Source organism: Phyllostomus hastatus, unplaced genomic scaffold (genome assembly GCF_019186645.2).
Source record: "Phyllostomus hastatus isolate PE091 unplaced genomic scaffold, TTU_PhHast_1.1 phas_scaffold_78, whole genome shotgun sequence".
Taxonomy (NCBI): Eukaryota; Metazoa; Chordata; class Mammalia; order Chiroptera; family Phyllostomidae; genus Phyllostomus; species Phyllostomus hastatus.
The window spans coordinates 8280917-8304875 of record NW_025334041.1 but is presented as its reverse complement, the minus strand read 5'-3'; the positions used below and the strand labels follow the sequence as shown (position 1 = coordinate 8304875).

The 23959-nt window shown below is 47.1% G+C and overlaps 1 protein-coding gene across 1 annotated transcript; it reads right to left on the bottom strand.

The window, feature by feature from the left end:
- Nucleotides 1-8906: 8906 nt before the first annotated feature.
- Nucleotides 8907-23530, bottom strand: LOC123811499 (retinitis pigmentosa 9 protein homolog). The gene is made up of 6 exons (XM_045827675.1): nucleotides 23193-23530; nucleotides 19451-19481; nucleotides 18062-18191; nucleotides 12766-12857; nucleotides 10810-10871; nucleotides 8907-9503 (listed from the first exon to the last, which is right to left on the bottom strand). The coding sequence occupies exons 1-6, from the start codon at nucleotides 23360-23362 to the stop codon at nucleotides 9308-9310; spliced, it is 681 nt and encodes a 226-aa protein (XP_045683631.1). The 5' UTR covers nucleotides 23363-23530; the 3' UTR covers nucleotides 8907-9307.
- Nucleotides 23531-23959: the final 429 nt, after the last annotated feature.

The following is a 23959-nucleotide window of genomic DNA, read 5'->3' as shown; positions in this document are numbered from 1 at the left end:
TAAACAAATCTTTATGGAGTGCCCAGTATGTTTAATCAGACTTTGCTTAGTTTGGTTAAATGTTTAAGTGTTTTGATATTAACAAAAAAGCCATGCAAAATATTCGGTCATTTAACAAAGGTTTGAGGACCTGGTCTGTGCCAGACTGGACCCTGGAGATGCAAGGTCTAAACAGGAAGGCGGAAATAAGCGATACCTGTGGTAAGAGTGTGTTTCAGAAGAGCCATTTAAGATTTTTAAGGAGGAGAATATCTTGAAAAGATTTTTAAAGGCCTGGCTGGGTAGCTCAGTTTGGTTAGAGAGTTGTCTTGATGTGGCGAAGTCACAGGTTCTATCCCTGGTCAGGGCACAAACAAAAATCAAGCAATGGGCCCTGGCTGGTGTAGCTCAGTGGATTGAGGGGGGACTGTGAACCAAAGGGTCGCTGGTTCAATACCCAGTCAGGGCACATGCCTGGGTTGCAAACCAGGTTCCCTACCCCCCCGCCACCCCTGTGAGGGCCACATGAGAGGCAACCACACATTGATGTTTCTCTCCCTCCGTTCTTCTCTAAAAATAAAGTGTGTAAAAAAAATCAAGCAGTGAACATGTAAATAAGTGGAACAACAAAGGGATGTCTCTCTCTCCCCCTCCCTCCCTTATTCCTTTCTCTCTAAAAAATAAATAACTTTTTAAGTTAAACAGTTTTAGAAAAATAATTCTGAAGCATGGTGGATTTCCAACTGGAAGCTGGGATGCTAATTAGGAGGCTGTTAAAATGGTCCAGACCAGAGATGGAGAGTCTAAACTCATTTAGTGGCAGTGAAGAATGTGAAGGGCAGATTTGAAACTAGCTAGATACAATAAGGGGATGAGGGAACATAGAGTGATTAGATAGTAATATCAGTAACTATGTAAAGGGAGGCTAATTGTGAGGATGAAAGAGAGCAGTAAAAACGTGTAGTTTTAATAGCTGTAGAGTTAGGAATACATTTGGCTGCAAGTAAAAAAAAAAAGATTCCATTGCAACGACTTTAAGGGTCTATTTGGTCACAAAACCAACCTGCAGGTAGGCAAGTACCCTTGTCCATTCGACAGCTTAAGAACAACAAAGCCACAATCTTTTGATTCTCTTGACATTTCCCTTAGAGTTGCAAGATGGTTGCAGCACTTTTAGCCTTCACTCCAGAAGATGGAGGAAGGAATGGTTTCAGACCATTCCTGAGTTTATTTTTTTTCGGGAAAGTAAAAATATTTGGAATGTCAATTTTAACTAGTTCTAGATAATCTTATGCAAACTACTCTAAGAGAACAGAAAAAGATGGCAAGTTATCTAACTGATTATATGAGAGAAACTGATGACGCAAAACCAAGAAAAGGTAATATTAGTATTGAAAATTATAAAACAGTTCTATTTGTAACCTTAGATTCCAAAGTCCTAAATGAAATACCAGCAAACGGAATCCTGCAGTGCATACTAAATTATATCAAAACCAAGTCTGGTGTATCCCTGGAATATAAGGATTGTTCAATGAGAGGAAAATCTATTAAGGAATCTGTTTTATTATACAGTGAAGATTTTAAAAATTATAACTACTTCAATAGATTCAGGAAAACCATTTGCTAAAACTCAACATTCATTCAAAATTTTAAAACTTTGCCAATCTGGAATAAAAGATATCCTACTAATTTGATAAAGAATATCTGGAAAATAGCCTACAATAATCCTTTGTGATGAATCATTAGGAATTAAGATAAAATAATGGTATCTGCTACCAGTTTTTTAATTGAATATTGAATATTGTATTGACGATCTTAGAAGCTTAAAACCAGTAAGAGAAATGGGAAGATAGTCATTGAAAAGAAGAAACAAAACTATCATTATTTGCTGATGGCTTGAGTGTCTACATAAAAAAATTTAGTCAAGTCTACCAAAAATTGAAACTTAGGAGGGCTCAGCAAGGTTCCTAGAATATAAAATCAACATATAAATATCAATAGTACCCCTATACACCACCAACACAGAAAATGTAATTTGAATCAATCATGTTCAAGGGTAAGAAAAACTATAAAGATATTTATAAAAGAAATTATAAATTAGAACCTTGTATTTTAAGATCTATCCATGAAGACAGAATCATTCTATTCCTATGTAACATCCCATAATCTATCTCTACTACATTTATCCATTCTTTTTTTTTTTTGTGAGCATTTAGGTGGTTTTCAACTTTTACATATTATGTGCTATGCTACTGCAACGAACATTTTAAATAAATGTCTCCTTGTGTGTATGTGCAAGATTTTATTCTAGGGTATTTCTATAAAAAGAATTGCTAGTTCATGGAGTATGACGCATTTTCCACTTTTTTTTAGATACTGTCAACTTGCTCTCCAAAGTGTTTTACCAATTTACGCTCGCGCCAGCAGTGCCAGTGCGTTCTCCTCACTCCACTTCCACCTTAAGCCTTGCTGTTGTCAGACTTGTTGTGTTTCCCCCCACCCCCGAGTCTGATGGTTATGGATGGCATCTCCCTGCAGATCCCACGGAACACAGGCTCCCTAGGGATTATGGTTCCCGTTTTCTTAGGGCCAGCGTTGTGCTGAGCCTGTTGTAGGGACTCGGTATTTGCGAAGGGAAGGAACGCACGAAGGAAGGATCACTGGTGAGGCTGAGCGTCCTGGGTGTGTTTTTTACTGACCAAGGAGGCTCAAGGCGTGGAAACACAGACTGTCATTACAGGTGTGTTTAAACTTTCAATATGAAATCAGCGTGTCAGCTGAGGGGAAAGTTGAAATCACCCCGCTTTAATGCGAGACGAGGACTGTCAGGTTGCCACAAGGGGTGTGACGGAGCACCCGAGCACTAGAAAAGGCCCCGGGCCCGGAGAACCCAAAAAGATCTTAGCCCACTCCTCTTCCAACTAGCAGGACGGCAACTTCATACATTTGGGCAGATTAATCTCCCTGAATCTCAGGTGTCCTTATCTTAAAATAGAGATGATGATGATGATACCCATTTGGAATCCAGGGCAGAGAACACCCAGTTCACCAACTGGACCTTAACACCAAAATAACCACCACCGTCTAACCTCGGATACCCCACCGCACTCCAAACGCCGCAGTTAGCACATACCTCCTCACAGGACAGGTCTCGCTGCGGTCTCCGGACCAGGAGGAGCCACTCTGTTCCGTCCTTGACGCAAGCTGGTACTGCCTCCAGCCCCAAACCCAGTTAGCTGGCACCTCCGGGACGTTCTCAGTCCGCTCCTGCCCCTGGTGACCTCCCCGCCAGCCCTCTCGACCGTGCCACCTGGAAGGCCTGTTTGGCCACGTGTGAGCCACCAGAGCCCTCAACCTATTCGCCTAGTGGCCTCGGACTGTGTCGCCGCCCAAGGAGGTTCTTCATTGTCCCCTTCTCCGTGCACGTCAGGGCTCAGATACGGCCACTAGCTCCTGGCAGATCCGAGTTTGATGAGGACTGAATGTGGAGAGATTTAGGGGGCTCTCCTCAAGAAAAACAGTACAAAATTAGGAATGCAAACACCTTGTGATGTTTCTCTGTCTCACCTTGCTGCACAGTCCGCCACACTCACTGAAGACCTGGGATCCTGCAAATGACTACAATGTGAAGGAGGGGGTGACTCATCCTGCCCCCCCGACCCCCGGCTTTCCAGATCGTTTGCTGCCTCAGCACCAGCGACCTTCGCCCCCATAGCACTTCAGCAAGCCGCTGCCGTGGACCCCGTTCTAATGGGCAGCTGCCCCCACTCTGAAATCCTGTGTTTTCTTCCCCTTTTTATCCTCTGACCGCAGTCCCTCTCCTCTGGCTCTTCGCTGCCATGCGGGAGACCTCCCTCCTTCACTTACTCCCCGTTGTTTCACTCCTGTCTGACATTATTTGCTTTCTCTTCCTGACTACATAGGAGGCCACTAACTAGGGTGGAGTAAGGCGCCCGGGGTGCAAAATTTAAGGAGGCACTCATGCGGGGTCATGCCAGGTCATGCCAGTGCACGGGTCCTGCCAGTGCAGGGGTCCAGCCAGTGCAGGATGTACACTATGCGCCGTGACGCAGTCCTTTCATTTCTCACCACCGCACTGAACTTTCTCGAACCCTTGACTTTTCTTCCCACAAGGCCCGCAAAACCGCAGTCTTTGATCCTCCCAACCAATCTGTCTCTCCCAGCTGCCTGCGTGTGGCTGAGGGAGGTAGACGGCACTGCAGGTGGGGCCGGCACCAGTTACTGACCCCCACCAGTCCAGCCCTCCAGGCCACCAGCAACCCTTCTGCGCATCCGTAAATTCCTGCTTCTTCTGACCCCGGCAGCAATCGGACAGACGCTGTTCTCTGCCCAGTCCACACCCGTTCTCTTCCTCGGCCTCAGAATCCCCGGTTATTCCACTTGCCCAGCTCTGAGAGGGCGTTTCCCTCAGCAAAATGCCCTCCAGCTCCATGTATTGTCACAAAAGGCAGGATTTCTCTTCCTTTTTTTCTTTTTTTAAGGAGTTAGGTTTCAGCAGCAGCTGGAAGAGAGTCGTTGGGAAGGAAGGATGTCGAGAACAGGGAAGAGAGGTCGGTGTGGTGGAGGAACCCACACCTGGCTAGAGCCTGGGGTGTGAGAGGGGAGGAATGTGGTGACGGGGTGCGACACTGGATAGTGGGGGGCTTCACCCTAAGGAATCTGGTCCTTGTTCCCCACTTCCCTGGAGGGCTGTGATGCGCCATTCAAGCACTGCAACTGGAGTGAGTGAATCCAGGTGGGTCAGAAAGAGTGTTCTGGCAGTGGTGTGGGTTACAGACCCGGGAGAGGGGTCAGGAAAGCTACTAGTTATTCAGGCAAAACCTCGGAGAGGACTTTAAGCCCCTTGTATTGACGAACAGAACAGGGAAAGCATTAACGAGAATAGACTGATAGCTTTGAGCGATTAGTGAGGGTGAAAACATAATCGACACCTGCGTTTCCGCTGTGGGCGATTGGATAGTGGTCCCCTGGTGGTTGTTTCTGGTCACAGGGACCTGCTATCACAGCATTCTGTAGTTTCTCACACTGCACAATGTGCAAGGTCAGACTGTTACTGGGGAAGTTACCTGTTTCTGCAGTTTCATGAACACCATTCCGTCGATGTTTTACTCCTCAAAGGCAGAGTTAAACCGTGAGCTGAGACTTTGCTCGTTTCTTTCAATAAAGAAAAAAGAATTCCAACTGCCTGTATAAATATACTGTGCTAGATACAAGACACACTTTGTTGCATTCCTCAACAGTGAGACTGAGTTTTTAAGATCAGCCTCGCAACGCTGACTAAACGGTCTCAGGAACACTGACCTGAACATACGTAACGTGTTTCCTTTATTTACTGAGAAGTTTTATCTTGTCTTCGTCTGTCAGTTATATAAATCTGCATTGCAAAATCAAATGCCGTTGCCAAGAATGTATTTGTATGAGAAAAATGTCTTGTGTTAACCGACACCATTGCACCGATCACCCATGAAGAGTGGAAATGGGGGGAGGGGCGTGTGTGTGTGTATAAATACTGCCAAATAAGGAAGCTTAGAAAGGCAATCAGTTCCCAAGAATGTTTGTTCCCCTTCATTTTGTGGGAATTTTTTTTATTGATCTGAAAGAGAGGGAGCAGGGAGAGGCAGAGAGAGAGAGAGGGGGAGAGAGATTGAGATTGTTTTGTTGTGCCCCAATTGGGGATCGAACCTGCAACCTTGGTGTATCGGGATAATGCTCTCACCAGCTGAGATGCCCAGCCAGGGCCCTGACATGAATTCTCTCTGAAGCCATGACAGTCCTGAATTATGCTGAATGTGTGTTTGGACTCTTTTTTAACAAGAGCTGCTAAGTACAAGTGACATTCATAATATGCTGACTCACTGACGTGGCCCAGGAACCTGCCAGTCCGAACAGAGAGCTCCCCTAGCGCTGAAGAAGGGTTTGGGGCGGGTCCCACTGTTCCACTCTCGGCCCATCATTTGCCGAGTCCTGGGAGACCCACGGAGGAACTGGGGGCCGCGAGCTGCCGCACAGGCGCACGCTGTCTGAGTGTGGTGAGGGGCTGCGGGAGACAAACAGGGAGACGACCCTGTTTACTTTCTAGGGCTCAGAAATGAATGTTTCCCACGTTCAGCAGTGCCCAGTGAGGGTCCTGATGTCCTCGTGCCTTGGTCCCCGGTGCCTGCTACACTTAACCACCGACCTGTGCTCCCTGGGTGCTGTGACCGGGCCCGATTCCAGCACGACAGTGGCTGTGGGAGAACATGAAAATGAACCTCAGCAGGCTGAGAACACAAGGCAGAAACAAGACTGGCACTTGCACGGCAACGGCCATGACCTAGGTAGGGTGGCCAGGATCTCTACTGCCACCGTCGGCAGAGAAACTGACCGCATTCCCCGGAACAGATGGGACAGATGGGGCCTTGTCTCCTGTTGCCCAGGAGAGGGAGCTACGTGGTAAGAGCTCCAGTCGGGACATTCTGTGTGGAAGCACACCTCAAGGAACCTTGAGAACAAGATGACGGGGATGCCAGAGGGTGAAGGGTCCCGTGCAGTGCAGTGCTGGGAGACTGAAAGGAACTGGGCTGCATTTGTGCCACCTGGTTCGGGGCAAAGCCACGCCAGACAACGTGGTGCAGCCCAATGGGACTGGACAGAGTTCGTGTAGAAGCTGGGGTGCTCTTGATAACTCCCAGGAGGGTGAAGACCACTCCCCTGAGGGAGTGTAGGAGGAGGAAGTGGGAGAGAGGGGCGACTCCCCCCAGAGGCCTTGTTCCCCCTGCGGCCTGGCCTGCCCAGTCTGACAGAGCTGATGAAGCCATTCAGTGTGACCTGGGCTGGGGACAGGACGCTGAGCCGGAAAGTCCCCCCGGGTCACTACCAGAAGGGAATAGAAAGGGAACAGGGGAGAAGTCAAGACCTTTAGCTTTGTCTTAAAGGCGAAAACAAAAGATAGTTGTAACGATTCTCTGTATAAGATGTCTTGAGACTCTCATACAGCTGACTGAAGGAAATGTATGTAGTATTCCACTGCTATTTCATAGGAAACTAATTTCTGAGTTCCGGCTACAAAGAATGGCTAAAGAGTGCAGAGGCATGATGTTTGGTTCAGAACATTGATATTTCTCTTGATTGGAACTAATACAGTGATTATACCAACAACCAAGTTAAGAAATCGGGACCTTGTAAAGCCTTTGGAATGATGAATTGTAAAATAAATTGAATTGCAGAAAGATGTGATTCTTACACATTTTCTCCCCTTCCCCTAATGCCCACATCCCTGGTAACACCACCAACAGGGTTGGCTCATTTGCATTCTTCATTGCTGCCTTCATTCCTGTCTTATGATCTCTCCAGGGACCATTAGATAAGGTGGAAAGGATGGTGCAGTTGAGGACGGAAGAAACAGAGGGTGGGTTCTCCACGACAGGCCCTTCCCTGAGGACAGGGACCATCCCTGGCTCATTTTCACAGACGAGACACCAGGCACATCGCGGGTCCCTGGTAATGAATGACACTGACAGACGTGCCCGAGGGTGGGTTCCAGTGCCCGCTCGTCTTCCAGCCAGTGTGCCCGCCCACAAACAAAGGAAGCTGCAGGCGAACACACGTTCTTTCTACTCAGAGCCTGGGACCTAGCTGGCCAGTTGTGGAGCCAATCTTCTCCCAACACATCGTGCAGGGTAAGTCTGACAAGGCACCAAATGTTTGTACGTGGTTTGTACTGAAGTCTCTCCCAGCGGTGTTCGAAAAAAACAGGGCAGGTGTGGGAGAATGGAGGCGGGGAGAGGGCTCTCCAGGAAGGCTCTCTGGGTGACAGTGTGACGGCACACATAGACTGGCCTACCGGAGTTGCCTCTAAGTCACCCTGTCGGGAAATGGCCTTTAGTTTTAACTCTCCGTGGGACCGAGCACCTCTCGAGACGGTGTGAGCACGCGGTACAGCGTGGTAGCGGTATAATTATTCCAGGTGAGATGCAAAAAGGCAAGTGAAAGGAGCTGTTTTCGAGGTTTGCAGGTTCGGTCCCAGTCGGAGCATGGAGAGGCAACCAATCCCTGTCTCTCCCACATCAGCTTTTCTCTCTCTCTTTCTTCCCCGCCCCTGCCCCAAAATAAATAAGATCTTAAGAAAACAAAAAGAGAGACAGGGAGTCCAACGCCCAGGGGAAGGGGCCAGAAGAGGGAATGCTGAGTTCGGGGGACCCCGGGGGTGAAAGCAGCAACAGGCCCTGGCAGAGAGGGGGGACACTGGCTCTGGAGCAACATCCGGGCCCACTGTGGCCGTCAGAGAACAGACACCCCCGCCCCCACCCTCCTGAGCTGCCTGGGCTGTGCAGTCAAAGCTGGACGCTGGGCGTTTCCAGGTGGCTGTGCCTAACCAACAGGGCGAGAGTGAGGTTTGTGACGTGGGCAGCTCACCCAGTACAGTCATCCCCAAATCCTTAAAATGTGTCTAACTCAATTATTCTGGGGAAAATAATCATCATGGGGAAATGGCCGTAAGATCCAAGTAAGTTAAATGCATGCTTTTTCATTGTTATTACAGGATATTCAACTCCCCCCACCCCACCCCCCAAAAACAAACTCGACCCGTGATGCCAGGGCTTACGAACACGGGTCTCTTCTGTGCAGCAAGGCCCGTTGCCCTGCACACGCTGAGTTAAAAGTGAAAACTAAAAACCGTGCCAACAAGTGTGGACAGTACGCTCACACTTATGTCAAAAGAAAAAAACCCACATTTGCTTAAGATACTTCAAGGATTTCCAGACAGCTCCCCCAACCTGGCGATGTTCCCATTGGGAAAGCGAACTGAGTAGCTGGGGGAGAAGGTTTTTCATAATTGAACCTTATGTACCTTTTACATTTCAAACACACAGGTATTATTCAAAAATAAAGAAATAAACACATTTGAAAAAATAAATAATGACCTTTTATTACTATCTTGAAGAACAGAGGAAGGTCCAGCCTGCAGGCTAGGAACTCAGCAGCCTCACTGTGGAGGGTGACAGCGCCCGGGGCGCGTCCTCAGAGCCCCCTCAGTCCCGCCATCCCACCATGTCTCAGGAATCTCACACCCCAGTGGCCAGGAGGACGACACCGGAGAGAGCTTTCCTGCCAGAAGTCAGCTGCCGCCTGGAGCAGGCCCCTGGGAAGGTGCGAGTCCCTCTCTGCTGGTCACACCTCCACTGGAAGGTAGGTGAGAACGCACACGTGTGACCTCAGGCAGCCTCACTGGCGTCCTCTCTCCCGTCCTCACCGACCCCACGGTCCCCTGCTCTCTGGCCCCGGTGTCCGATCCCCGAGACGAGAGTCTGAACGAGCCCGGGGCCTGTCAGTCCGAGTCCGAGCTCTCGTGTGACTTGGAAGACTTGTGCTTTCGTTTCTTCTTCTTCTTCTTTTCTTTCTTCTTTTTCTTATGCTTTTCTTTCTTTCTCCTTTTCTTGGGTCTCTCATCCTCTGAGGAGCTGGAGCTGCTCCCATCGTCATCTGAGGTGGAATCTTCCAGTAACTGCTTTAGCTGTTGTATCCTGAACAGGTAAGATTGGTCAGAGGACCATAAACCGTAACGTAACTTAAAAACATTTTTTTAGGTGTAAGATTAGCAGTGAGGGTAACAAAAGCCACAAACTTATCACCCCAGTAAGCACATTAAGTACTTATTTGTGGGTGCTTTTCTGCAGCCTCGTCCCCATCCACGGCTACTCCCCAGGGCTGGAACCAGGGTGCAAGCATTCTGTGTTCTTTTCAGTGTTCTGAATATTTCTGCATGTTTCTTCTTTGACTTTGAGAAAATGCTGGTGAGAGCTGGGGACAGTGAAACAAGGAAGGGCCCGACACAGAAGCAGCAACGGGAGAGCACCCCAGCAGGGCTGCTGGCAGTTCACTGGAAGGTGCGAGAAAGGGGGGCCTTGGGGACAGGTGCAGGGGGTCGTCCCGGGATGAGCTGTCGCTGCCCGCTGCTCCCCTGGTTGCAAGTCTTATGGGGGCCCTCATGGTTGAGGAGACAGAAAATTCACTTGAAAAGGAGATTCGAGTGGGCGTGCCCCAAGGAGAGCGTGTCTACAACATGTTTCCATAGTCCCTGCCATTACAACTTCTAACAGATACACACATTCCTAAATCACCCCCCACTGCTCCAGTTCGTACTAGCTAATCTACCTCTTCGAGATTTATAACTCTGGACCACCAATATTTGGGAGAAAAAAAATCACCCTCCTGTGTTTTCACTATTTTTTTTTCATGTTTAAGAATAATTATATTAGCCCTGGCTGGCTTAGCTCAGTGGATTGAGCGCGGGCTGGGAACCCAAGTGTCCCAGGTTCGATTCCCAGCCAGGGTACATGCCTGGGTTGCAGGCCATGACCCCCGGCAACCGCACATTGATGTTTCTCTCTCTCTCTCTCTCTCCCCCTTCCCTCTCTAAAAATAAATAAATAAAATCTTAAAAAAAAAAGAATAATTATATTAACAATAGCTCAAATCCCTAAAGACGTGGGAGAAGATACACTAAATGAGATGTAAGAGAACCAATCACGCGGCGGAACCAGATGCCACCGCGTGGGCTGCCAGCACCAACCCTCCAAGGTGGGAGCGGGGCAGGCCACGCCCACTGCCTTCGGCTAACGCAGGAGGAACGGGCTGCCCCACTCCTTCCCCGCGCACCCGCCCGCCCGCCCGCCCGTGCAGGGATCACTCCTGCCCTCCAAGCACGTCACCCTTGAAGCGCCATATTTATTAGTCCACTCCTCTAACACTGGAATGGTTGTTTCCCACTTACGGTAATACAATTTAAAACTTTAAGAGGATGTTGTTATCTTCGTCAGGGAACCTCACCTTATATCCTTCTCGTGTCTCTTATTCTCCCGTATGATGTCATACATGGGATCCTCATGTGCCTTGAGGGTTAGACAAGGTTAAGGTTGGGTTAGACTACATGGACCATAGTTAAATAAACATTACATCCTTATGTTACTAAAACCAATTTTTTTTTCCAATTTGCTATAGTTTTTTTTTTTAAACATGTTCTAAGACTTCCTAAGGCTAACTACCACTGCAAACTCATTGAGGCTGTGAAAAGAGTTTTCCAATTGGAAAAATATAGCATGCAACTTAAATATCCTTTATAAGGAAATAAACCCTGGCAGAATCATGAATCACTATTCAAGGGGGAAATATTGAGGTTATTCTCTTTGCTCTATGTGGATAGATGACTAAGAGATGGTGTTTAAAAAAACAAATGGATTATAAGAATGAAACATTTATAGGTACACAAAAATAGATATTAAGTACCCTAAACAAAGCCTTGAACTATATAGCAAGTACAGATAATTTAAAATGACTTGAATTCCTAAAAAATATGTATACATTTATGGGAAATGTTATGGTATGTGAATTACCTCAATTTTTAAAAAGAAATATTTATTGTAGAAACTTTAGATATTACAAAAAATTCAACTAAAAAAATCTATTACCTTACTACCCAAGGGATAATTACTATTAACACTTGGTCTCTTTCCTTCGATCATTATTCATAATTTATGAAAAATCATACTCATTTTACATATACAACTCTATCGCTTTTCACTTGTTGTCATGAACATTTTCCTATTAACATTACACATTCTTCTAAAACATCATCCCTCATGGCTAAGTAATTTTTGCTACAGTATTTTATGTTGCTATGTTGGACTATTGTTTCCTATTTTCCTCCAGTTTCCAATTTTTCAATCACATAATTAATTATGAAAGTTATCCTGATACATACATACTCAGCTGTGTATATATTGATGTTCTCTTATGTCCTTAAGGTAAATTCTTAGAAGTGGGATTTCTGAGTCAAAAAATAAAAGAAGAATGTGTTTAAAGTTTTTGAGGTTTATTACCACTCTGTGTTCTATAGTAGCTGTAAGAATTGCCATTCCATATAGAAGTGGAATGGTCGATCAAAAATTATTTGAGATTGTTAGAAATGAACACGGTATTTTCAACGGCTACAACAGTTTGCGGAATGCCTGTGGATCCTGGTTGGACACACGCTGACGGCCTCGGCCGTCCAGACGGCAGCGTGCTTCACGTGGGAGACACAGTTTCTGGATGGTCAGTTAATACCTCGGGGAAGTGACCGTTAAAAAAAAGTGAGGAAAGGAAAGCTTTCTTTTACTGTCATCTAAAGTGAATCTATAGCCCTGGCTGGTATGGCTCAGAAGATTGGGCAACCAAAAGGTCACCAGTTCGATTCCCAGTCAGGGCACAAGCCTGGGCTGTGGGCCAGGTGCCCAGATGGGGGCGTGTGAGAGGCTCTTGCATATTGGGGTTCTCTCCCTCTCTTTCTCCCTCCCTTTCCCTCTCTTTAAAAATAAGTAAATAAAATCTTTAAAAAATAAAGAGCATATATAACTTATATATACACTTCTAGCTTATAATTTAAAGACATCTAATTTTAGATAAAGGTTGGGAAACTAAAACCCTAATTTTAATTTCACAAATCATGTTTCATAACATAATTTTTTATGTAAGTTGAAAAAATGATTGAATAAATAACAGTGTCTGCTTCAGAAAAAGAAGCACCATTCCTGAGGCATAGCGAATAACACTTCAGTAAGAAGCTAGTTTTTTTGTTAATGTAACTAATCTGTCACAAATTTTCAACTTAACAGAGATGTAGTTATTTGGCCAAAAGGTTTCTGTGAATATATTTTCCGTGAACCTCTAGCTCACTCGTGACTACCTGATTCATGGGTATTCACCATGTTTTGTAAACGTACATTGACACTCTGGGGTTCTACTTACCACTCGGAACTGTTCTAGCTTTTGGTTGCCTTTGATAAAGAAGGGGCATTCTTTGTCACCCGTTCGGTGACCATACCGCTTACAGCGCCAACCTAAAGACACAGAAGTAAAGGAAATACTTCTGTAGGATAACACGGTTTCAGTTAGTGAAGGTAAAGAATCAGTAGATCACATTAAAGTTTTTTGTCATTAAACTCCAATTCTAAAAACAAATGCCATCAGCAAATGAACCATGTAATATCCTAGAAAATCAAGATTGTCAGAAACACAGAGTAGTAGGCCCACCCAGAAATACTGATGCAAACTTGAATTTTGAAAGATTTACTGGTGATTTGTAGACATATTAAAGTTTAAGAACCCCTGTTCTAGATAACACTACAACCAATAAAATGAATGAAAGTATGTATAGGATATATATATAGAGAGAGATATATATATATATAGATATGTCTTTTATCATGTCAGGGATGAATCTAAGCTTTGTGGGGACTGGGAAGCAGGGGGATCTTTAGGGAAATAGAATATCTTGCCTTGACAAATTTTACAAAATCATATGGCCATGTCAGCATCTCGATGGGTCCCTGCAGGCCTCTGACAGGCACAACCAAGGTGCCCGGAAGCTTACATGCCATTTATTTCTTGGTGAAACTGGCTCTGCTCCCAACCCAAAAACTCTATTTTCCAAGTCAGTGCAAATAACTACTGTACAAAATGGTAAGTGAAATGCAACGACCTCATCAGAGTAGTGATTTTCACACTTAAAAAAAAAAAAAAAGCTGTAGACTTTTGGGTAAAGATGGCATCTAAACATATTTATCTGCTTCCATTCCCTTCCTGAGAAATCATAAAAATGACAATGAAGGGAATTCTTTTTCAAAGAAATAACCCAGGAAGTACGTCAATAATGGCCAAGGGGCGGTCTCCATAAATCTGTTCCTGAAGACGAGCATTGACAGTAGCTGCAAATTTGCCCAAATCGACTTAGGCGAAAACCTGGGAATTTTTAACCGAAGGCTGGCCACGACCTGAGGAACATTTATGCAAGGAAAACTAGTAAACCTCGGTAAGAACAGCAAATTCCAGGCATTTCAACTGGACCCCCTCCCAAGCCCCTCCCACCCCTCATACAAGTTTTGACAAGCAGCAGCCTTACAACCGCGGGGCTGTGCCAACAGCAGGTTGGACCCTCGGAGGGGGAACATGCGGTTTGTGCAACCCTCGAAAGGCCCCAATGTCAGCTGAAAATCCACAAATATCTTTTGAGTCCGCCAAAACTTAACTTCCTACTGTTGACTGAGAATGGCTCGCTGATAACTTACATAGCTGGTGAACACATATTTTGTATGTGATATGTGTGGTGTACATATACAATAGAGTAAGCCAGAGAGAGGAAAATGTTATTAAGAAAATCATACAGAAGAGGAAATACATTGACAATACTCACTGAAAAAGATCTGTGTACAAGTGGACCCATGCAGTTCAAACCCACACTGGGGTTCCATCTACTACTCTGTAACTGTTCAGATTTTAAAAAAAAAATCGTGGTAAACTGCAGGCAGACCTTGGAGATGCTGTGGGTCTGGTTCCAGACCATCACAATAAAGTGAGTATTGCAGTAGAACAAGTCGTAATCTTTTTGTTGGCGAAAGGACTTGCCTTCAATTTGTAAATAACACAATAAAACGACGTTTGCCAGTACATAAAATTTAACATAAAATTTACCACCATCACCACCCATCTCCACGACTCTATTCTTCTGTAAAACTGAAACTCTATTCCTGTTAAGCAGTGACTCCTCATTCCCCACCCCACCCCCACCCCAGGGATTCAGCAGCAATCACTGTTCTTGTTCCTGTCTCTAGGATTGTGAGTGCCCTACGTTCGTCACGTAAGCGAAATCAGACAGTGTCTGTCTTTTTGTGACTAGCTTATGTCACTCAGGGTACTGCCCTCAAGGTTCACCCTTGTTGTGGCATGTGACAGATTCCCTCCCCTTTTTAAGACTTGATATTATTTCATTGTCCGTATTCTCCGTATTTCGTCTTCCCACGCATCCGGCGATGGGCACAGGCTGCTTCTGCCTTTGGGCTGTTGGGAATCATGCTGCTGTGAACACGGGTGTCCAAACATCTCAAGACCCTGCTTTCAGTTCTTCTCGGTGTACGCCCAGAAGCGGAATCGCTGGGTCACACGGTCATTTTATTTTTAGTTTTTTGAGGAAGCACAATACTTTTTCCCATAGTGGCTGTCGTACCACTCACAGTCCCACCAACACTACGCCAAGGTTCTGGTTCCTCCACATTCTCGCCAACATTTTATGTATTTATTTATTTTTTATAGTAGCCACCCTAGTGGGTATGAGGTGGCAGGTGCCTCAGTGTGGTTTTCATTTGCATTTCCCTAATGATTAGTGGTATTGAGCATGTTTTCGTGAGCTTATTGGTCATTTGTATTTACACTCATATCGTCCTTGGAAGAATGTCTATTCAAATCCTTTGCCAAATTTTAATCAGGTTGTTCTTTTGTTGTTGCGTTAGGAATTCTCTGTACATTCTTTATCAGGTATATGATTTGCAAATGTTAATGTTTTCTCCCATTTTGTGGATTGCCTTTTTATGCTATTGATAATATTTTTTTATTCATGGGATTTTAAATTTTTCATGAAATCAGATTTGTCTATTTTTTCCTTTGGTTCCTGTGCCTTTGGTGTTTTATCCAAGAAATCATTGCCAAGTCCAATTTTGTGCAGCCTCAGCTCTATGTTTTCTTCTAGGAGTTTTGTAGTTTCAGGTCTTACGTTAAAGTCTTTGATCTACTCAGAGTTAATTTTTGTAAATATTAGAGAACGGCCCAACTTCATTCGTTGGCAAATGGAGATCCAGTTTTCCCAGCACCACTTGCTGAAAAGACTGTCCTGTCTTCACTCAATGGCCTCGGCACCACTGTCACCACCGTCAAAAGTGATTCCACCCCATAAGCAGGGCTTTATTTCTGTGCCCTCTGCTCCCTTCCATTGGTCCACGTGTCTGTCTTTCCACCAGGACCACACTGTTCTGATTACCGTAACTTTTGAGATCAGAAAGTGTGGGTCCTCCAGCTGTGTTCTCTTTTTCCCAAGATTCTTCTGGCTATGTGGGGTCCCTGAGATTCCAGATGGATTTTAGGATGGGTTTTTCTATTTCTGGAAAAAAAAATGACATTGGGATTATCATAGTAATTGCACTGAACCTGGAGATCACTTTGGGTGTATCGATATCTTCACAACATTAAGTCTTCCAGCCACGAACATGGGATGTGCTGCTATTTACTTATGTTAACCTTTCATTATTTTTGGCAATGTTTACAGTTTTCATTGTATCAGTCTTTCATCTCTGGTTAATTCCTAAGCCTGTTGTACAGTTTTGATGTTACCATACATGGAATCATTTCTGTGTGTTCCTTTTCAGATTGTCCATTGCCGGCGTAGAGAAATGCAACTGATTTTTGTGTGTTGACTTTGTATCTTGCTACTTTACCAAATTCACTTACTAGTTCCACAAGTTTTTATTTTTGTAGCATCATTAGGGGTTTCTATATATACAATCGTATCAGAAAAGCTGATTTTTTTAAACCAAGCAAATGATAGAATCTGTAAAACAAAGACGATCCTTTAAAGGTCCTGAAAATTGGATCCCCTACAAATCCATCTCAAAGGCAGCTGTGAGAGGGTGCACTCCACCGTAACAAGAGAATGTAACAACAAAGAGGATCAACACGCAGGAAGCAGGACTTGGACTCAGGAAGAGGCCAACGGAAACTGCAGAAGGACAGTGTCTTAGGGTCAGATCAGGCTGCCGCAGCAAAATGCAGACCTTTATTTCCTCCAGGTGCTGGAGATGGGAAGTCCAAGGTCAGGGCACCAGCGAGGTCAGTTTCTGACGAGCGCTCTCTGTGTGCTCACACAGTGGAGACAGAGAGGATGGCTCTCCGGCTTCTCTTCTTTTAAAACAAACTAATCGCACCAGGAGGGCCACCCTTATTGCTGCATCTCACCCTGACCATTCCCCAAAGGCCCCATCTCCCAATGCCATCTCAGTGGGAGTCAGGGCTCGAACATATGAACTTGCGGGGGTCAGGTGAGGTGGGGTAGGGGCGAGGGGACACAGATATTCAATCCCTAACACACACTGAAGCGAGACCCCTGGAGGATTGGCAGCAAATACATTCAGAAACATGAAACAGACTGAATACCTCAAGCATCTGAAGGTCTTAAGATCCAAGCTTGGGAACGATTTCGGGTTGAGTAAGAAATAATGTACATGGAAATAAAAAAAACAATAAAAATCACAAATGAACAAAACAAACACTGCCTCGCAAAAACAAAACAACAACAAAACAAGATGACCATTAATTCTGGGGGAAGTAAGAGCGTTATTCAGGATGCTTGAGAGAAAAAGCAGTCAGTTTACTATGTGACTCAGTTCTGAAAATAATCGTAAGAGAACAAATACCAAAGACTGGCTGAGCCAAATTTATGACAACACTATTCCCGGGAAGATGAGGTATAATAAGGGCATGTGTGTGGTGTGAGCCGAACTCTCATCATCCATTGTACAATGTCAGCAGGTAATGCCCACACCTGAAAAATCCATACAGTACAGGCACAACCTTCAGACATAAGACATGTCAAGATAACCAACCAAAAGTGCTTCGGTGGGAGTGGAGAAAAAAAGACAAGGAACAGCTATTTCAATTATGTGCACGAAGAATCTCTGTACACACAATGTCTTTAACAGCCTGCGGGGCCCTTTCTTCCAACGCCACCTTGTGCAGGACGCAGGTGCTGCTGCTCTGCAGGGGTGCGGGCGTGCACGCAGAGCTCTGCCCGGCCCAGGCCCACCCTCTGTGGCCTGTGGCTCCTCTCAGGGTGAACCTCAATGCCGCCGACGGAGGGGACTGACTGCGGCAAGACCCAAAGGGACCTGCCGTCTGATGCATCCCTTGTGCCCCACGGCACTGCCGCCTCCTCGCAAGACCCTTTCTGTTGCAGGAGTACTGTACAAGAGCGCACTCCGCAGGCAGCTCCGTCCTGTGGGGAGGCCGTTGCCCTTGGAGGCAGGAGCCCTGGAGTCACACCTTTGCTGCACCTCTTACCTCGGGCCACTTACTGACACATGCGCGTTGGTGTCTGACTCTACAAAACAGATCATGCCGTGACTTTAACGGAGTGAGGTGAGTGAAAGGCTAAATGTGCTTTGTGACTGGTGGTCCGTAACTTGCGTGTGTTCAGGAGGGCTGGACGCACTTCTACACTCACACTGCATGACTTTGACCTCCTTCCCCAGCGGCATCCAAAGGCCTTTTGTCGGTGCGTGAGCCAGAAACTCCCTGGCGTGTTCATTGCCCGGTACGTCTGGTATACAGTCTTCTGGCCTCGTCTCATCTTCCTAGAACAGAAAACGGTGTGTAACCAATGCGGCCAAAAAGCACCGGAATTCTCTCCCACCTGCTTGAGAACACGGCATTGCTGGGCTTTCTCAGGGGGTGGAGCTCCCACGGTCATCATTACTCACCCTCCCAGGAACCGGAAAGACAATGAGACCGGACAGACAAATGGAAATAACTGCACCAGAGGAATTACATCATGAGAATGAAGCAGCTGTTCTTGGAGAAAAGTTACTAGTGAAGCAAAACAGAAATCTGTCCTTCACAGGAATGACTTGTGAGCTCTATCTAAATTCTAATGCATATTACATTCTAAGGATTTAGAACACAAAAAGGATTTTCAACTGGCCTGGCTGGTGGTTCAGTTGGTTGGAGCATTGTCCCATAACCAAAAGACTGTGGGTTCGATTCCCGGTCAGGACACATACCCAGGTTGTGGCTTTGTGCCCCTAGGTTGGGTCACGTATGGGAGGCGACCAATTGCTGTTTCTCTCTCACATCAATGTTTCTCTCTCTCTCCCCCTTCCGCTCTCTTCAAATCAATAAACATTCTCAGGTGAGGATTAAAAAAATAAAAGGTTTCACTACCTCAAACTCTTTGTGGAAGGAGACAAGGTATACGGATCATTACACAAAGTTGTCGAGAGTAGAAATAGCTTATTCCTCCTTGAAGGTCACTGTCATGCTTTCCAGTCACACACATGCTGTATCTCTGATACTCATCTTCACCCCTGAGTAACTGCATTGATAATTAAGGAGCTTTTTGTCCAGCTTCCGTGAATATTAAATTTACAATGAAATAACTTTAAATCATTTTTTAATTGAAAGTTTAAATCCTTACACTGAAAAGGCTGCTTTGGCCTTGAACCACTCCTTTAAGTCTCTTTTTCCCCCCACCCCCCCTGAAAGGATGCCCGGGGCCCAGCTGCTGGAGGCGGGGGCTCCTGCACCAGGGACTTGGGGCTGGACCAGCACCAGGGCTCCCCAGGGCCTGCTGGGAGAAGGGGTGACGATGGCTGAGGGGCACACGTGGGCCTGCTCCGGTTTCCTAGGGACAGATACTGGGCTGATGAAATGTCTACAAAGGACCAGGCCCGTGACAGAGCCCAAAGTGTGTGACTGGAGTCTGCAGAGAGGAAACAGGACTATCGTGGAGGAGATTCAAAACCACAGGCAGCTGTTTTCATAACAAGTGACTGAGCCGGAGCACTGAGTCTGACGCGCCTAAGAGAGTAACCAAATGGACAAACTTCACACTGACCTTGATAAGCCCAGGAGGAGGTTTCTCGTAGCTAGAAAGAAAAGAAAAAGCCACCATCAACCACGTTACCAGGAACTTGACACATTTTAATGAGCAAAAAGCAACTGTAGGCTGAAATAAAAAGGATGTTTTTAATAAAAACCTAAAACTACATTATGACTAAAACAGGTCATATGAAATATGCCCAGCATTCAAGAGATCACATATAAATAAACCGACGCTATACCCCATCCCGCTGAGATCTAGAACTTCAATTCACTGAAATTGTAACTAACTTGGTGTCTTAGCGCAATGATTTCACTTTGGGAAGAAGGGAAAGCAAGAGGTTACAGGAGAGTCGAGAGGTAAGAAGGCCCTTGAGTTAATTATGGTTCCAAATTGTCACCATAGTTGTCAGGCTGTTGACCTAGCATAACTTTCTCTTAGTGCCGCAGAGGCTTGCGCTGGCTGGGTGGGCTGAGCCGGCAGAGCCGGCTGAGCTTCTGACTCTCCTCGGCTGAAGGGGGTGGGGCAAGTGGGAGGAGCAAAGCTGGAGGGGAGGGCCTAGGGTAGGGGGAGGGGTGAAGGTGATCTGTACCAGAGGCTCCTCCTTCCCTTTCCAAGCCGGACTTCATTCAAGATCCTCCTACCCACCCCTCTGCCCAGAGTGAGCCCACCCGATCCGAGCCAGCTGCCCCGGCTCCTCAGCTCTCTGACAGCGCTCCCCTCCCGCTCTGATCTCACTGGATTCCAGGCGCAGGACCCCTGCAGGAGGCCTGGACGACAGGCAGCATTCAGTAAAGAAAACTGCTAGATTAAGTACCGGAATGGCTGCGTGGGAACGCATTCTCTCTTCGGTCTGCAGACTGCCTGGGTCCTGAGGACATACACCCCCCCCCCCCCCTGGGCTCCCAGTGCGCCTGAATTTCCCACAACTCTGCGGGAGCTTCCGGAAGAGGCTTCTGGATTCCAAATCTGCGAATCTGTCCTGAATGCTCATGCTCATTTTAAACTATGTACTCACTATTGGCTATCAACAGGAAACCGCACGTCCCAGGCCTGCCCAATGCCTCCACAAAGAACATCTCATTTGTGAGGACATCCGGGCATTGGCGCTGGTTTAAAGTTGTGTCTTGATTCCAGAAACATGGAAATGCGGGGGAGCACCTACATGGTGGGCGCAGGGCTGACTAATTTTCCAAGTTTTCTATAGTGTAATGTATCGCTTTCATCACCAGCAAAACATTAATAAATGTCAAAAGAGAGAATTAGACATTGATATGGGCCAATACCTCTTTATAACTGCCCCAATAAAGGATGTTCTGTTCTCTGGGGGTAAAAGACCCCACGCCCCCGAGCAGCATGCCCCAGTCCTACAACGATGAGGCTGTGACCCCGTCCAGGGCGCCATGGTGGAGCAGAAACCCATGGGCTTTGGAGACAAAGACTCTTGGCTGAATTTGGATTTGTTCTCCCTGCTGTGCACTTTGGGCAAGTTACTTAACCCCCTGGAGCCTCCACTTCCTCATGGGTGGATATTTCACAGCACACACTGGAGGGGCACTCCACAGCGCCGGCTTCCACCCAGTCTGTGGAGGACGTTCTGATGTTCTCGGGAGCCTCCTGAGGCAGCTCAAGACCAGACAGCTAGCATCACAAAGGCCACGGCCTGGGCCCAGCACACGGGGGAGACAAGGGCTTGAGGGGAGGTAAATAACCAATGCTAGAGCTTTCCTAAGAGGACAGAGCAGGATCTGCCCCCCAAATATCACACCGTGAACACCTGGGCGTGAGCAGACTTAGCTGCTTAGGTGTGAGGCAGTACTTTTCCAAAGCAAATGCATAAAGTATTTTCTAACACAAAGTGGTAGCAAGACATAGCTAAAACTTAGCAATAACACTAGAAATCTGCATACATTGGGAAAATGATACAAGCGCTCATTAGAAACACAACTGGTGCGCCTCACACACAGAGACTGAAGGGAGTTTGGGAGTTCCAGCCTATCAACCCAATAATCCTTCCAGCCACAGGAGGTGTACACACAGCAACACATGGCCAAATTGAAATCCAAGTTCCTGAAAAATATGTAACTGTTGTTGCCAAGATGAAAAGAAGTGTGATGGAAATACACATTTGGAAATCTATTATTAGCAATCGCATTGCCTAAAAAGTCCATTTCACAATCGTTTTCACAAATTTAAAGGAAGGTGGTTCATGGTTTTTCCTAGGGCTGAACAATTCATTGATTTAACCTATTAAGGATAATTCTCAAAGTTTAAAGTAACATTTGACTCGTATATATATAAACAGATTTGGAAATGGAAGTATGTTAATGTGCGGTTTGGCTTCTGAACTCCAAACGTCAAGAAGTCCACATGTATCTTTGCAGTACTTTTTAAGATTTTATTTATTTTTTTTAGAGAGAGAGGAAGGAAAGGAGAAAGAGAGGGAGAGAATCATTGATGGGTTGCCTATTGCATGCCCCCAGCTTGGGACCTGGCCAGCAACCTAGGCATGTGCCCTGACTGGGAATCGAACTGGTGACCTTTTGGTTTGCAGGCAGGGGCTCAACCCACTGAGCCACACCAGCCAGGGCACAGTTAATTCTTAATATTGAAAAAAGTTGGTGGAGGTCATTCATTACTTTGTACCATCTGAGAAGCCAATTGTTCATTCATTCAGACTGCAATAAATTGCTCTGTGTAGTAAGAAGACTACATTTATGTAAGGGGGGAAAAACGTTATCTTCCCCATTGTGTATGGGGTAAGAAACCTTTAATTTGGCAGACAGCACCAAACAGAGTGCCTCACGGGGCCAGCACTGTGGGTGCCCTATCCTGCAACCACTGCCCTACTGAGGTGACATTCAGCTCAAGGGCCACACTGGAAAGAGCAGGTGGGGCTCCCAGAAAGCAAAGCATCATGTGTCAAAGCTCAAGAGGCACTGACTCCTACAGCTGCTTACAGGATCGCAGAACGACGGACAAGAACGGGAAGGTCATTAATGCAACCTCCCACCTGATGTTTCAATCTCCTTCACAACCTACCCTCCTCCCAGTGGTTACCTGGACTCTCTTTGACCCCTCAGGAGCTGGGAGCCCAAGGCCTCTTAAGTCGGGCTAGGCTCACCTGCAAGAGTGTATGTGTGACTCTGGTCCTAACTTTTTTTGTTGAGCTTCCACCCCTAATCCGGGTTCAAGTCCTCAGGGCTGGAGAGCAAGCCTAACACTCTTCCACCTGTCCGGCCACCTCCGCAGTAGTTAGGGACAGGTCCCTCACCCCTTTGTTTATTCTTACCACACTAACGTTACAGGACTGCGTTTTCTCTTCCCTTGGTAACAGAAACGAAAAGACTGTACCGGGGTCACAGTGGGTCCTGTGACCTGAACACCGTGAAAGGACAGGGGCCGAAGCGCACTTCTCGCGTATACAGTCTCCAAATCCAGAGAGAGCGCGTAACAGAGCCCAGGCGAAACTCCGACACTGCGGCACGTGGACAGCAACAGCCGCCCCACGCTGTGGGAGCGCCCCCTGCTCCCCGCCCCCGAGTGCGCCCCGGAACCTGGGGGTGGGGCTTGCGTTCCCTCTCGGCTCTGGCGGCTGGGGGGAGCCGGGCGCCTGCGAGGCGAGTGCCAGGCGCCCGGGATCGTAAGCGAGCTGGGCCGCCTGCCCCCTACAGGCAGGTCTCCGTGGACCCGCCTATGGCGTCCAGGCGGCGCCCATTCCTCGCAGGAGCCCGGAGGCGGGCGGGCGGGGACTCACAAGGACTCCAGGTGCTTGAGCTGCTGCAGCTGCTGCGCGTCTTGTCGTCGCCGCTTCTGCTCCCGGCGCCGCTGCAGCTCCTGATCCCGCGGCTCCCGCGGCTCCCTCGGCTCCCGCGGCCGCCGTGTGCCCCCGGCCCCCGAGTCGGCGTGCCCGGGCCGGGACGACATCGTGGCCCGCGCAGCTCAGGCGGCGGCGAGGACGACACTTCCTCCGCGCCGTGCCCGCCGAGTCACTGCAGCGCCCCCTCCCGCCGCCGCCACCACCCCGCCGCCTGAGCCGGGTGTCCCGGCCGAGGCCGCTGGTCCCCGCCTCCCCGCGGCGTGGCCTTCAGTCCAGGCTCGGAGAGCAGTCTCCCGCAGCTGGGCGGGTTGGTGCCGGGACGTCGGAGCGCGCCCCCTGGCGGCGGCCGACAGCTACGGATGCTGGCGGTTGGAAGCCCTTCCCCGCTGCCTGGGGACCTCTAGAGCGTGCGATCCCTGGTTAAAACAGTGTGTGTTGCTTTTAGACAAGGTTTGGGTGCGGAAAATGGAAAAGCTAATATATACTGAGTGCTTTTATGTGCTGGTCATTGAGCTAAGCCCTTAATAGGATCTGATTCAATCTTTAAACACTTAATTTCTGGTACTACCTTTATGTATTACCGTACACTAATATTAGATATGGAGACTGAGGCCCAGAGACAGGATGCAAAAGTGTTCGGTGCTTAGCTAGATTGTATTTTTAAAGCATTATCTGATATGTGGTTATAATAATTGGTTTAGTTT

What these genes read in the sequence shown, in the direction of transcription:
- LOC123811499 (XM_045827675.1), bottom strand. Translation starts at nt 23,362, where the DNA reads ATGTCGTCCCGGCCCGGGCACGCCGACTCGGGGGCCGGGGGCACACGG. An exon ending in CTCAAGCACCTGGAGTCCTT is followed by an intron (nt 19,482 to 23,192) that starts GTGAGTCCCCGC and finishes TTTTCTTTCTAG; the next exon opens with CTACGAGAAACCTCCTCCTG. An exon ending in AGACACGAGAAGGATATAAG is followed by an intron (nt 9,504 to 10,809) that starts GTGAGGTTCCCT and finishes TTACCTGTTCAG; the next exon opens with GATACAACAGCTAAAGCAGT.